The sequence below is a fragment of the Mytilus trossulus genome, chromosome 8 (genome assembly GCF_036588685.1).
Source record: "Mytilus trossulus isolate FHL-02 chromosome 8, PNRI_Mtr1.1.1.hap1, whole genome shotgun sequence".
Lineage (NCBI taxonomy): Eukaryota > Metazoa > Mollusca > Bivalvia > Mytilida > Mytilidae > Mytilus > Mytilus trossulus.
In genome coordinates, this window is record NC_086380.1 from 37,206,418 (window position 1) to 37,222,338 (window position 15,921).

General features: G+C 32.7%; 1 protein-coding gene across 1 annotated transcript; it reads left to right on the forward strand.

Annotated features, from left to right (window-relative positions):
• Window positions 1-2,470: 2,470 nt before the first annotated feature.
• On the forward strand, window positions 2,471-15,355 carry LOC134681894 (uncharacterized). The gene is made up of 6 exons (XM_063541533.1): window positions 2,471-2,607; window positions 7,203-7,345; window positions 9,554-9,623; window positions 13,357-13,531; window positions 14,209-14,347; window positions 15,267-15,355. Exons 1-6 carry the CDS (start codon window positions 2,516-2,518, stop codon window positions 15,335-15,337), a joined length of 690 nt encoding a protein of 229 aa, XP_063397603.1. The 5' UTR covers window positions 2,471-2,515; the 3' UTR covers window positions 15,338-15,355.
• The last annotated feature ends 566 nt before the right edge of the window (window positions 15,356-15,921 follow it).

Genomic DNA, 15,921 nt, shown 5'->3' on the forward strand with positions numbered 1-15,921 from the left:
ATAAAAATAAGACCATCCGGGCAATTATTCACCTCTATACAGTGTACTCAATTTTATTATATATAGAAAATACATTGCCTTGTATCGTTTCATTTGTTGACTAGTATACATCTATACAAATGTGATTATTGTTTAAAATTTATTCTCACCTCTATATTTACGATCAATTTTTTGTTTGTCTTATGTCATTACCGATTACACCCAATCTCCTTGCATAATAATTGCGTAATTTAAAAAAATACCGGCCTCTATCTGACTGATTATCTGTCATAAATTGTTCTATAACAACGCATTTTTTTATCAACGAATGTGTCAACTGAATTACTGCTTACCCTCTTAGAGCAGCGAAGATCACCCTAGTTTTTGTTGTGGGGTTGCTTATTCTTTAGTTTTCTATGTTGCGTTATGCGAACTGTTGTTTGTCTTTTGGTTGTTTTTTGTTTATGTCATAGCATTGTCAGTTCGTTTTCAACTTATGACTTTAAGTATCCCTTTGGTATCTTTCGATTCTTCTTTAGAAATCTAAATTTGTCGTTTTTTCGTTTGGTATTATTTTTTTTATATGGTATGTTAACGTTGATGTCAGGTTTTTTCCTCGTCCTCTGAATTTTGAGTATCCATATATGTATCATTCGCCTCTTTTTTCTTTAAATCGATCGACATTGTTTTTTTACTAAATTTTCCTGTTTATTTGATGATAATGTTATTTTGATAACTGAAACTATTTCGAAAAGAAAATACACTCATACAAATAAAATTGAGTGTACAGTAGGTTTATGCGGAATTTTATGTGAAAAGCAAAGGAAGTAACATAAGAAAGTTACGAAGTATTAAACACCAGTCTTAAAGATTAAACAATAATTTTAGATACCAATGTAACGAATACAATGACACACATGTATTATTGTATATTAGGTTGCTCAAATGGACAAGTTCAAAACATTTCTGGTAACACCATAGAGATAAAATCAATTGTGATTGATTTTGGAAATGGAACAATGTGTCATATTTTTGATGGAACCTGTCAGTGGAAAGTAAGTTTAACTAAAATTAATTTTTTCTATTGTCAAGTCTCCAAATCTTTATTTTGCAGATGCAACAGAGTGCATGTGTACAGTACTAATAATAAATTATATGTTCTTTTAAGCGGAAAAATATTGGTTTGGAATGAACAAAGATAATGTATATTTCGGTTTTTGTTCTAAAAAATAATGAATTTTCAGTGGTAAATTATGAACAGATATGTCATGCTATGCAGAGTTATTTGCAAACAATACAAGTCAGGGGACTGTGAAATTTCCCGAGCCATTAGGCAAGGAAAACTTGGTACCAAGACTCGTATTTTTCACAATTACTCCTCCACCACTTAATATATCTGTTGAATTACACCTAGCTGTTATCCATAAACATATGTATGAATAATTTTATAGAGACCATTAGAATACCACGGGAGGTATACATAAAATTGAAAATGGAAATGGGGAATGTGTCAAAGAGACAACAACCCGACCATAGAAAAAAACAACAGCAGAAGGTCACCAACAGGTCTTCAATGTAGCGAGAAATTCCCGCACCCGGAGTCGTCCTTCAGCTGGCCCCTTAACAAATATATACTAGTTCAGTGATAATGAACGCCATACTTATTTCCAAATTGTACACAAGAAACTAAAATTAAAATAATATAAGTCTAACAAAGGCCAGAGTCTCCTGACTTGGGACAGGCGCAAAAATGCGGCGGGTTTAAACATGTTTGTGAGATCTCAACCCTCCCCCTATACCTCTAGCCAATGCAGAAAAGTATGTACTTATACCTGTTAGAGCTGTCTTTATGTAACGTCGACTCATATTGACGGGAAAAGTCTTGCAATGGAATAAAAGGAATATACAAAATGGTAAATACATGATGTACCACGTCATAGAGGGTAATTTGAGGCAAATTCAAAGGCAGTGGTGAAAAACATGCACATTTGTTTGAACTGAGATTGTTTTAGAATATGCGAAAAATACACTGGCTACCAACCAATCAAAATCCGACATTCTTATATATATAAGGTGTAATCGAAATGTAATTAGAAGAGAACAAATACCAAAGAGGCAATCGAAATTCAAAAGGCTAATGAAAAAAAAACCATTATGGCTAAATTGTATTCACAAGAAGACAAATATAAGAACAAAGTCATATTCAACCGAAAGACCAATTTTTGAGCATCACAAACCTCACTCGGCTTGAACTCCGGTTCTCAAAAAGGATCAACAAATCCTGTTCTATATGTGACATAAATATTTTTGCATATCAAAGTTAATCCTGACGAGTCTTGGTCTATGCTTATTTTTATATAATAAACTGCGAATATCTTATTGGTACATAATTTAATTCCTCACCAATTAATATTCTTGAAGACATGGCTTCCCTTAATTCGTTTGTTTTATTTGTACAAAATGATCTTATTTTTTTCCCTTTCAGAACATGTTTAAAAAAATACATGTGATTTATGACAAAAATGAGACGAATGCAATGGTTGTTGCCGGTCATCCATATTATTATGAATTGGAGTGCAAAACTGGTGGATACGTTGCAAGAGCTACAGCTGTTCCATTTTTTATAGGGTAAGTCTTTCTTATCTCATATACATTTCATAACCGCGTGGAAAACATGTGTATTTATAGATTATCATTGGTCATCTCAACGAGATTTATTTTCTCGCTTGAGCTGGAACGGTTTTGATATGACAAATGATAATCTGTTAATCGCTATTTTACCTATGAAGACGTTGTCAAATTTATTGACAAAGGGATCGTGCGCCCTTAGTTTCTAGCGATTACTTTTCATATGACTCTACTGTGCTATGAAATACCGCAGTACCACTGGGCCACGATCGCACTACGAGCTGTGAAAAAAATGAAAATTTTGATAATCGTAGTACGATCGTGTAGATCGCAGTTAGGTCGTATCACGGTCGTGGTGAGGTCTTCAAGATCGTGAAGAGCGTGGCCAACTTTGAACATGTTCAAAACATTCTTGGTGCGGTCGTGGCGAAAGCAGGTCATAGTAGAAGCGTAGTGAGAGCGCACTAAGATCGTAGTAAGATCACAAAGGTCGCTGTACAATCGTAGCGAGAGCGTAGCGAAAGCGTAGCGAAAACGTGATTCTATTCTTAGAGATTGCGCTACGATTTCACAGTGACGTTATCACGACCTCAATACGACCATAACGTTGTCACCGCGACCCAACTACGCTTCCACTACGACTATACCACGCTGTCAACGTTCGTAGTACGATTCTAGCACGCCCTTGTCATCCTCATCACGCTCTCCTTACGACCTGACTACGTGCACACTACGACCATCGTTCTCATTGTCATTTTCACATAAAAAAAGCTCCCTAGATTTTGTGTCTGAATGTAATTATCCATTTGCCCTAAGTAACGACTCAACCATGCTTCTCGTTTTTATATCGATTATTTATATTTATTATCGTTGGTTTTCCCGTTTAAATGGTTTTATACTAGTATTTTTTGGGGCCCTTTATAGCGTGCTGTTCGAGTTGAGCCAAGGCTCCGTGTTGAAGGCCGTACATTGGCCTATAATGGTTTACTTTTATAAACTGTTACTTGGATGGAAGGTTGTCTCATTGGCACACATACCACATCTTCCTATATCTATTGACACATCTGTGTCATCTCTGCTATCGTTCACTAAAATTTGAGCTTTATGGACTAGCAATAGGTTGTAATTTATGTTGGATTGGTCGGTCCGAGATCTCTGCTTGATCAGGATTCGTTACTTTGCTCCCTCTGTCTCTACATCAACCCCTACCACCACGCCCACGTGTTCTAGTAGATTTTGGTGGCATAACTGTATTGTTTCCGAGAAATCTACGTTTTAATCAGAAATCGAAGGAATTGAACTGTATTGATATGGAAGACAATGTTACTGTTGACGTTATTGCTGAGAACGTAGTAAGATCGCGGTATGAACGTAGTATAATCGTGGTAAGAACGTGTTATAATCGCAGTAAGATCGTGTTGCAATCGGATAATTCGTGGTACGGTCGTAGTGAGAACGTGAAGAGTGTAGAAAGATCTTGATAAGCGTAGTGAGGTCGCAGAATAAGCGCGGTGAGAACGTAGTAGCATCGTGAAAGCAACGAAAATTAACAATTTCATGTCGCTTATACCGCGACCTCACCACAATCTAAATTTATTTTAGATCGCGGTGAGCGTGGTGTGATCGTGGTCTAGTGGGACTGGGGCTAATGGAAATAATCAGTCAGTAATGAATTAAATGGAATTTTTCGTAAAATAGCGATAATGCATATTAGGATATTTAGTATGCGGGGCTCATTTCAATATACGATTAGTAGTTGTGTTACGTCCCTTTATTAGAACAACACATGTATAGTGTTGAGGAAAAATCTTAAAGGTTTCAACGGACGAAGAAATTGATGATGAACAACTGAAAACGGGGATTAGAACTTCGCTTTCATCCCATATGGAATTTACTGATCCAATATATATCGTATTAGGTCACTAGCACACCGTGTAAATTATTATATTCAACATTCTTAAGTTTTGTATGTATTTATAAGTAAGTAGTCTGATTTATTGACAATGTCGCTTGCAATCTGATTCAATGTAAGTACACGAAGATATACGCGCAATTCAAAGATGATAATGTACATCATGAAGTTTTCGCTACGGAGTTCCTCTGTTATTTTTGGTTATTTTTTATTCGTGAATTATTCATTCATGTTTCCTTTATTTTGGTCATAACTTGCATCTGATTTTTACACTAACATTTCATAAAAATAACCGTTTGGTCTTTAAGATTCAAAATCATTCTTAATTTTTTTTAAGAAAAACAATGTATGATTTGCTTCTTCATTGATTTGTATTCCGCGTCATAAGCTTTATATATAAAAAAAAAAAAAAAGAAGATGTGGTATGATTGCCAATGAGACACCACTCCACAAGAGATCAAAATGACACAGAAATTAATAAATATAGGTCACCGTATGGCCTTCAACAATGAGCAAAGTTCATACCGCATAGTCAGCTATAAAAGGCCCCGGAGTAACAATGTAAAACAATTCAAACGAGAAAACTAACGGCCTTATTTATTTTTAAAAAATGAAGTTCACATCAACACTGAAGAGCAGTACAAAGTTTTATCACCAAAGTAAAAGCTTAAAGTTGCTGAGAGTACTGGCCTTGGAGTCATAAAACTTTCGAGTCAGTTTTTTTGTACTCGTACTCCAAAATCAACCAATCAAAATGCTGGTTCATGTTTCGAGCATGATTTTTGTGCTCCGAGCACTGAGCAAAGTTTTATGACTTCAACCCCAGGATCTCAAAGTACGTTATCTGTACACAGGACGAGTAAATAACAAATTTTAAGCCACGAGGACATGTCGTATGCAATGCCCAAAGGTAAATAGTGAAAAAATTCAATACAGTAAAGTTGTGAAGAATTCCACTACAAACAACAATTGATATCTCGTTTGAGTTTAATTCTGCTTGTATGCATTTGTTTATCGGATTTAGATCAGTTTTGGGCATGTATTGTGAATAAGGTTTCTACATTAAAATTGCATATTTGGATTCTCGTGAGGGATACAGTTTACTGACTTGTAAATAATAACCAACTAATAAAATTGCATGACTATTTAATGATATAACGTTATACTATATATGTTCCAGACCGTATGAGTAATTGGACCGTACGCGTACGGTCTTGACCGTACATGTATGTGTACTTTTTCGAAATACTCATACGGACCGTACGCGTAGTCAAGTTTATTAGATACAAATGCATTTAACAGATCAACATAACTTAACTCTCAAATTAAAATAAAATAGTTTAATTTTAATTGAAATAAAAACTTTATATTTTAACTTTTTTTTAAATTCACGCTATAAATTGTAATTTAGAATCTGTTAATCTCTTGTATTTAGCATGTCGATCTGTAAAACATTAATTGAATTATGATCACTGAAATTGAAGATATCAAAGTAAACATAATATGGGAGGAGAATTGTTGTAGACTATTTAGCAACTTTATAAAAAAAAAATGCAAATGCAAAGGAACATGCATGAACTGCAAACATGAAAATGTAAATATAAAACGTAACTTGTGTCACCTTGGCGAGAGTACCAACATAGGATTCAGATGTACAATTAAACAAATAATTAATTTCAATTATTCGTTTGTTCATTTCATCCATCTAATTGTAATAATAAAAATTTGTAAAACTTAAAATAAAGATTGTGATAAATGTTTGTTTAAAAACCCATATGATCCAATAAAATGTATAATCAGCTCGCACTGGACCATACGCGTATACTCATATGGTCTGACCGTACGCGTATGGTCAGACCATACGAGTATACGTTTACGGTCCGGACCGTACGCGTACGGTCCAAATACTCATATGGTCTGGAACATATATAAACCGATTACATTCTTCATTGAATTTGGTTTTGAAATAATTTTCGTCTGGTTCTCTGGTCATCAACCGGATTAGGAAGCCAAATATGAATAGTTTTTTTTAAAGTTTGAATAATGAATCACATCCACCTCATTTAATCTCTAACGTACATGTAGTTGTCTCATTGGCAATCATGTCACATCTCCTGGTTTTATAAACAAAGAATCCAGCTCAATGAAAGTATCCTAGAATATGTCCTAAGATATGTCTTAGGACATTATTTAGGATGTGTCTGAGACCTGTCTTAGGATGTTAAACAAAGCTGTCTTAGGACAGTCCTAACTACGATGGTCCTATGACCATCATAACACATTTATTTAATTGAAAAAAATATGCCTCAGACACGTCCTCAATAATGTCCTAAGACATATCTCAGGACATATTCTAGGATACTTTCATATAAAAGTCATCCTCCCTCTCTTTACATATATATATATATATATATATATATATATATAGATACTAAAATACAATAAACGATTTTCATGACGTCACAATAGGAAATTCAGAAGAAACCAAGAAAATTTAACGTCACAATTAAGATTCGACTAATCATTTGCCGAGAACAGATTTTTCACTAGAGTCTGGTAGAGAGGAGAAATATTTTTTCTCACACCGGTCAAGAAATGTGAAAATAGCGCAAAAATTAGAGAAATATGAGTTAACCTTCACTTTTTTGGTAGATAACATTTAATTTATCGGGTTATTTTCAAGGTCAACAAAACCAACTTATATCCATAAAGATTTCACACCTTCGAACAGACCAGGGATTACGATTGAAATTTACAAAGGAACAGACAAATTATCAACGACGGTTTACATCGGAGAATTATTATCCTTGAAAATAACTGGACCAGGTATGTAATTAAATCTGTTTAGGATGAAGTACATGTAAGCTTTCATTACAACTGTGGTATCCTCGATAGGTTTAGTTGAACTTTACTCCAAACATAAATTAAAAAATTAAAAAATTAAAATATCAGAATATCTGTTTTTATCGATTTGAAAAATAACAAGATGCTCCTAAGAGCCGGAATCTCTCCCTAGTGAAAGCTATAATTTTAATATAGATTGGCTCTTATTGCAATTAGTTATGTTCGCTTATTTGTTATTAATCCTAGTGGCAAATTAATTAGGAATTAGTCCTTTAATTTGAATTGCTAATAAGAGAACATAGAGAGAAATAAAATTTGTAGATTCTATTTTGCTGTATCTTTAGGTTTTAAATATAATATTTTTGACAAAAATGCCCCCAAAATAGGTAAACATCATCACTCAGAAGAAAAAAAACTTCTATTAGTACTCGGTTGACAATGTTGCCATGCTAACATATTTGAAAAGCGGTTTGCGATTAACATCTTTGTTTATTACAATTTCACTCTAATAGTTTTGGTATCTGCAAAAAATGCAAAAATGGGTTTAAACTATCTCTCAAAAAGGATAACTTCTGTTACTATGTTCAAATTGGATATTTGGCCAAGTTCAACTATTTCATGTATTTGTTAATCTTATTTTGCTGCACGTTTTGCTATATTACTATTTCTCTCTTTCTGTGAAAGACAAATGATAACTACACTATAAATATTAACTAAAAACTATATCTGAGAAAGCCCAAAACAACACTAGATATAGGAAGATGTGGTGTGAGTGCCAATGAGACAACTCTCCATCCAAATAACAATTTAAAAATTAAACCATTATAGGTTAAAGTACGGCCTTCAACACGGAGCCTTGGCTCACACCGAACAACAAGCTATAAAGGGCCCCAAAATTACTAGTGTAAAACCATTCAAACGGGAAAACCAACGGTCTAATCTATATAAACAAAACGAGAAACGAGAAACACGTATATATTACATAAACAAACGACAACCACTGTACATCAGATTCCTGACTTAGGACAGGTGCAAACATTTGCAGCGGGATTAAACTGTCTATATACCGTCTGCGGATGAAAACAGACAAAAATCACAGTTAGCATATTGAGTTTTTTATGAACTTAGTGACTCATACCTTATGTTTTAATTTCTATATAGATTAAAATACAAAATAATATGATATAATATATCACTGTTGTTTATGATATGAAAAACAAGCAGGTAATTTTATTATTTCAAGATAGATGTTCCGCACCATACGACTATTTTGACCGTACGCAAATACTCGTATGGTCTTGTACGAGCTTGATCATTCATGTACTAGACCCATTTGGATTTATTTTTGACAAACATTTATCAAAAAATATCTATTGATTTCAAGATTTTATTGAGTATAACAAATTATTATTATACTAATTAGATGAATAAAGTGAAAAAGTTAACATTAAATTCATTGAAATTAAATAGTTTCTTATTCAAATGTCTATCTAAATCCTATTTTTTCACTTTCGCCCCGGTTGACACTTGCTGTACTAGTATATACAATTTTGTTCATGCATGTTCATTTGCATTTTCATCTCTTGTTTGCAAAAGGCAAGCTTGCATGTTTTTGCGGAAGCATGAATGAAATTCCTTCTGTTTTCCAACGTGCAGTTTCAATTTTGCGTGTCAAAATTTTTATATCACTTATAACATAACAAGAGTTCAATATGCCAAATCACATGATAGTTTTACAGACTGCATACTTGCATAAATTATATCATCAACCCTACTCCTCCCCCTGATGAAAGTAAAATAGCTACCCTTTTCAATCTTTGCATTATTTTTTGACACTGTTTTATTATATTTTCACATTGGTATTTGAACAGGATTTTTAATCATTTCTGTCCAGTATCATCCGTATCATGCCGTGATATACAGGAGATAAACTTTAAGTTTTTATCCCAATTACAATTTTAATATTTTATATCAAATCGAGATTGCGGTTACTCTTATCTGTAATTTACACTGGTATCTAATAAACTTGACCACTTTCTTATAATTTTGCAGACCGTACGCGTACAGTTCGACCGTATGGGTATTTTGAAATACTCATATGGTCTGGAACATAGACATCTATCTTAACAAATTGTTTAAGATCACGTAAACATTATAACAATGTATTTGGTTTGTTTTTTTGCTTTACAGGTAACAGCAAAGTGTTTCCTATCAATTGTAACGCAACCAGCAATAATATTGTATACCCGCTGTGGGCTAAGTATGTTTTTAAAAAAAACTTATGCTTATATTTCAGACATAAAGTCAACATATGTTTAAATTGAATAAATGTTAGCAGTCGCGGTTTACACATAAACGCCGTATGATGTTTTCTGCCCTTCATATAGTGTTTGTTCATAAATGTATACACATGAAAAACAAACAGTATTATTTATTTACTCACATGAAACAAACCGGGATGTGGTATTCAGTACGTTGGTGAAACTGGCCGATATTTATCTAAAGGCATTCAAGAACATCTCTATCGTTTTAAAAGACCCAATAAATGAAAAAGTATCATTTATTAACATCTTAAGAAGCACAATCATCCTATTAAATATTTAGCAGTACAACCTTTAGAAGTAGTAAATAAGCAGCCTGGTGAATCTCATTCAAAGTTTGTACGATCACGGAAAATAATTGAATTAAATTGGATTAAAAAATTACAGACAGTCTACCCTCTCGGTCTTAATGATAATATCATAGGAATTGGTAATAATCTAGAACCGATTCCGTTAACATTTTGGATATGGTTTTTAAACCTGTTCGTAAAAATCGTTCTTTTGGTCGAAGAAAAAATCGCAATCAAAGACAATTTCGAACCAATCATACCAATATTTCAGATTTTTTCAAAAAAAAACAACGGCAGACATTATTTGTTAACAAAGCTCTGTTCATTACTGGTTAATATACTGAACGACTTTAGAAACGCAACACTCATTTTGTTTATTTTTTTTACCAAATCTTTTTTGATTCTCTTACCACTACTTTTCAGGCTTATCATGCTTCTTTGTCCTTACAAGAAATCAAATTCTGACTTACCTGTGGTTATTGAACATACCGAATTTTTGAAGTCGCAAGAATTTCGTAAAGCAAAGTTTTGGTCCCATGAAAGACTGTTTCAGTTTTTTTGCTCTGTGAAACAGTTCTTTCAATCCTTTGCCTTACTTAATTTATTTTAAATGTTGCATCTCCATTTTGCCAAGACAGAGAAATAAAAAAATAAAAAAACTGAGTTAGCCCTTAAGAAAACTGCAAACATGAAAACATAAATGAGCTGCAACCATACCGTATGACTTCAGAAACTCGTCTTACTGTCCTTCCGACAACGATCGATACAAGTAGACAAGATTTCTGACTGGCCATCAATGAACAGATCAACGTGTAGTGACAATGAAACACGAACAGAGTTTGATTATGCAACGTCATTTGCCAGACATGTGTACGGCCACAACGTCAACTGCTCACCAAATTGCCTAGTGCCATTGAGTACAGATTCATGCCATAAATGTTTCCCATGAATTGCATTGCCAAAGAATCGACTGGAGGAAAACCTGTAAAGCCCTCAAGTTCCAACTGCATAATTGCCAAAACCAATTAATGGGTTGAACAAATGCAAAGTCAGAAGGTGTAAAACAGAACCCAAAAGATGTCAGACATAATTTGTTGACCTTTCTGACAATCATGTTTGCGTTTGTAACAGGCAGTCATCGCTTTTGACGTTGACACATTCATTCAAAAATAACACAAAAATAATCTAGTGTTGCGTTTCTTAAGTCGGTCAGTATAGGTTAAATAAAATTTTGGAGGATTACAACACAATTTCATATAGCAAACCTAAGTATGAAATAGTTCAAATTGTTATGGCATATTGTTATTCTAAACTATTTCCCAAAATTGATCGCCTTAAATATCATAAAAAACATTTTATTAAAATAAATTATGTCAATAAAGGTTATGATTTTGTTAATATTGCCGGTATATTTAACGACCATTCTGTTAAAGAACAAATTCCTGGATATTTTGACAATACTGAGCTCCCTCTTATTAGTTATATTTTACAAGAAATCTACCCGGAAATTTGTGTTTAATTATAACCAATTGTGTAAAGATGTTAACATCAGTGAAAACACACCTACTTCATGTTATTGTAGTAATTCCAAATACATTTATGGACCCTTTTCCCATGTTAGAAAAGGAGGTCTTAACAGCGTTCAAGACCGAGAGTTGAAATCATTCCTCAGTTAAGGACCGAAATATTGTCCCCCGTCAATTATTAATTGGAATGAGTGTCGTTATATCATCCACGACTCACTCCGTACTTACTGTTTGAAATAGATAAAACGGGAAAAAGCTGACAAAAAATCTTTGGACTCTTTTTTTAATTCAGTAATGAACATAGTTGATATACGTTTTCAACATTTTAAAGAACATTTTACTATTAACAATAACCACAATAAACCTATTTCTCGTATCAAACATAAACTCAAAGAACTAGCCAAGGAATTTGTTTTTGTCCTGGCCGATAAAGCTGCTAATAATATTAGTATTGTTTGCATAAAATTTACATTGAGGTTCTGAAAAAAAAATTCACTAATTCACCAACATTTCAACTGACTTCATTTTCAGAAAACGACATCTGTAACAAACATAAACTTTTAACTACCGCTTTACAAGCAGAACCAAATACAATGAAAGTCCCAACTATGTATTGGCTTACGACGCTACACTTGGTACAATCAAAAACCTTATGATAAGTTGTTCAAATAAGGCCTTCGAAAATAGAGGAATTAATTACTTTTAGAGTGTCAAGAACTCGTTGGAAGTACTTGATAAATTACATGCTTATATTGGTGATTTTGAATCTGTTCAAAGTTTTGATTTTTCTACCATGTATACCAAATTGCCTCACATTCTCATTAAGAAAAAAATCACACACCTAATTAAATGGGCATTTAAAAAGTCAGAATGTGAATATATATGTTCAAACTCTTTTAAGTAATTTTTTAGTAGCAATAAACAAAAAAACTATGTCAATTTGACATGCTTTGATACTATATATGCCCTTGAAATTTTACTAGATAACATTTTTGTTCGCTTTGGAGATTCCGTATATCGTCAGGTTATCGGAATTCCAATGGGGACTAACTGTGCACCACTTATTTGTGGACCTGTTTTTGTATTGCTATGAGTTACAATTGGCTAGAGGTATAGGGGGAGGGTTGAGATGTCATAAACATGTTTAACCTCGCCGCATTTTTGCGCCTGTCCCAAGTCAGGAGCATCTGGCCTTTGTTAGTCTTGTATTATTTTAATTTTAGTTTCTTGTGTACAATTTGACAATTAGTATGGCGTTCATTATCACTTAACTAGTATATATTTGTTTAGGGGCCAGCTGAAGGACGCCTCCGGGTGCTGGAATTTCTCGCTACATTGAAGACCTGTTGGTGACCTTCTGTTGTTGTTTTTTCTATGATCGGGTTGTTGTCTTTTTGATACATTCCCCATTTCCATACTCAATTTTATACAACATACATGATGTTTAAAAGATTAAAAGCTTGATTAAAAAAAGTATGAAACTTATCAAAATATCTATAATAGTATGTGCATTTTACTAACTTACTGATAGCAATGACATCTGTTTCGAATAAGATAAGTAAGTAAGCAAGTAATTTAACATAGTTAACAAACTTAATACACATAATTGAGCTTAAAGATCTCCTTCAACGGCTGACTATAACATATATGAAAAGAAAAAATGCAACAAGCAAGATTTAAAATGTTTATAATTTGATGTTTGCAAAAATATCAAATTTAAATAATTATACTAGAACCATTTGAATTTTGTTTTTCAGCAGTTAGCAATATCCTTACGTATTTTCGAAATGCTGTAATTTTAGCGTTGTTGCTCATTTATGTGCTTATACACGGATTTTTGTCCTTTAATTTTTCAGCACTACCTGTTTATCCAATGACAAAGCCATCATGGGGGATAAGTGGACACTCAGCAATGAAACAATTTCGATAGCCATGTATGCCTTTCGTTTTGTTGATTCAAGCAGTGTGACGATTGAATGCTCCGCTTATATTTGTCCATCATCAGATTCAGTATGCACCAAAGCAGTAAACGTGAGTATACATTAATGAAATTTATAGCTTCAGTTTTATACTACATCATTAGATGACATTCTACGTTATTAACATGTAATAGAATTGTTACACATTTTCATGTCGGAGCCTTTTATAGCCGACTATACGATACTCGTTTTTTTTCTCATTGTTGAATGCCGTACATTGTACAGTTCCATATTATTGCTATGTTTTATTTTTTTTTAACTTTGGTGCGTAGTTGTCTCCTTTGCAATGATACCACTTCTCCTTATTTTAATATTGTATTCACTTACAATGCAGTACAAATTGTATCCTTAATACCTTATAATGACTAAATGAAACGATAATACCATACTTGCGGCTCAAAATCTTTCAAGTCTATTTAATCATCCTTCAATTTGGATCCAAAATCTTGTTTCAATGAGCATTATCCTGGTAATTTTAAATTATTTAGGAAGGATTTTGGAAGAGATTGGTGTCCGGCTGATAAACGGACAATGCTTATATAAGTGTAATTATAAGCTGACTGAAGACATAAGACACGAGAATACATTTTGCGATGTATTTAAAAAGAAATTACTAATGTCTGTTATGTATGCCTTTTTCCTAAACTATTTTAAAGTACCACATTGTTCACTTCATAAAATACACACCATGCATTCTTTTTTCATGTTTTCCTTTACTCTATTTAACAGACCTGTCAACCAAATGCAGCAGGCAGACGAAGACGTAACTCCAACATAGAATCCCACCCTCTGCATGAATACAAAGAAGAGACTTCGTCTGTGTCATTTACTGTTGCTGATCGCTATAACGATGCAAATGGAAGTGAAGGTATTAAACACTTTTTTACTGTCTTTTTCTTATTGCAATTTTATTTAGAGTGCAACTGTCATTATTGAGGAAAGAGAACACAAACGTTTCTGTATAAATCAAGACATTTGGATATCATACTTTTAGAAATATTGGAAAAAACGATTTTTTTATTTAAATATTTAAATATAATTTCCAAATGACTGTTTATTAAAGATGAACATAAATATAACACCTATTCTAATGTTCAGTTAATATTGAATGTAAAATGATAAGAATAGCGTATGTATTATCTAACATTACATTATAACCATTCAATATCAACAGTGAAATAAAGATCACCAGAAGAAAGCCTGATAATTTACATAGTAATGCATGCAAAATTTTTCAGCAGATCCAATTATTTATATATATAATTGAACATTACTTAGTGAAGAGATTAACCGAACCGTTTCTTGTCTATATTATCATCATCAGTGAAAATAGGAAATATTGAAATAACAAACTTGCAAAATCTAGAATAATTTGTTGGTATTGTTTTTTCATGTCCTCTTATTCAACATTTGGTTCCCATTTATCCAGATATTTCAGATATGTAATTATATAGAATACACGACAAAGACTTTGACCTTCTTATTGGCAAGTTTACTCTAGTTTTGTAAGACATGAAGCGAAAGAGATTCTTTCTCCAAGTTCAACAAAACGGAAATCATATCACACTTTTAGAGATTTGAGCCGTCAACAATGTGTTATATTTCATAATGTCATCACTCTTTGGCAATTTTTTGTTTGTATCATTAAGTAGATTCTCTATCATTTTCATGTATTATGTGATATTCTTTAAAATAAGATAAACACATTATGTCTAAAACATTATTAGATGTTCCATGTTTTTCCCTTCTCATTTATAAATACAATTATTTGTGTCGTTTCATTTCAGGAGTATCTGGGAATATGATTCTGTATCTTACAGCAGTGTTTATTACCATGTGTTGCCTAGTAAGAGAGTGATAACATGAAAGACATGAAATTTTACATAAAAAATAACATTTCTTATCGCTTTTGTTTAACATATAATATGATGTATTATATATGTGTCGTTACATTGTCGGTAATACATTCATAATTAAATGACTTGCTGTGTTTGTTCTATCTGAATAACTATATGTTAGCTCGTCATGGCTTTATTTCAAACCCCTTATTGTTGGTGTACTCATGCATCTTTAACAAAAACAAAATTATTATGTTTATGCAAAAAAGAAGATGCAGTATGACCACCAATAAGTCATCTGTATAGTAAGGGTATATTCTCCAGGAAACTTTGTTATAAACAATGCATAAATACGTGTCTATTTTGGAATATGTATTCTATAAGATAATTACGTTAAAGACAAATACTGTTGTACACGTGTTGTAGGGGAAACAATACTAAATAATGTATTTTCATTTGAAATTTATACAACAAAGGAACCTCTATTTCATGGCACTATCCTCTATAAACTAATTGATGTGTAATTTAAAAAATATATAAGTCATAGGAAGGTTTTTAATTATGAGGATAACCCCTAATACATATAGTCAGCTTTATAAGAGGT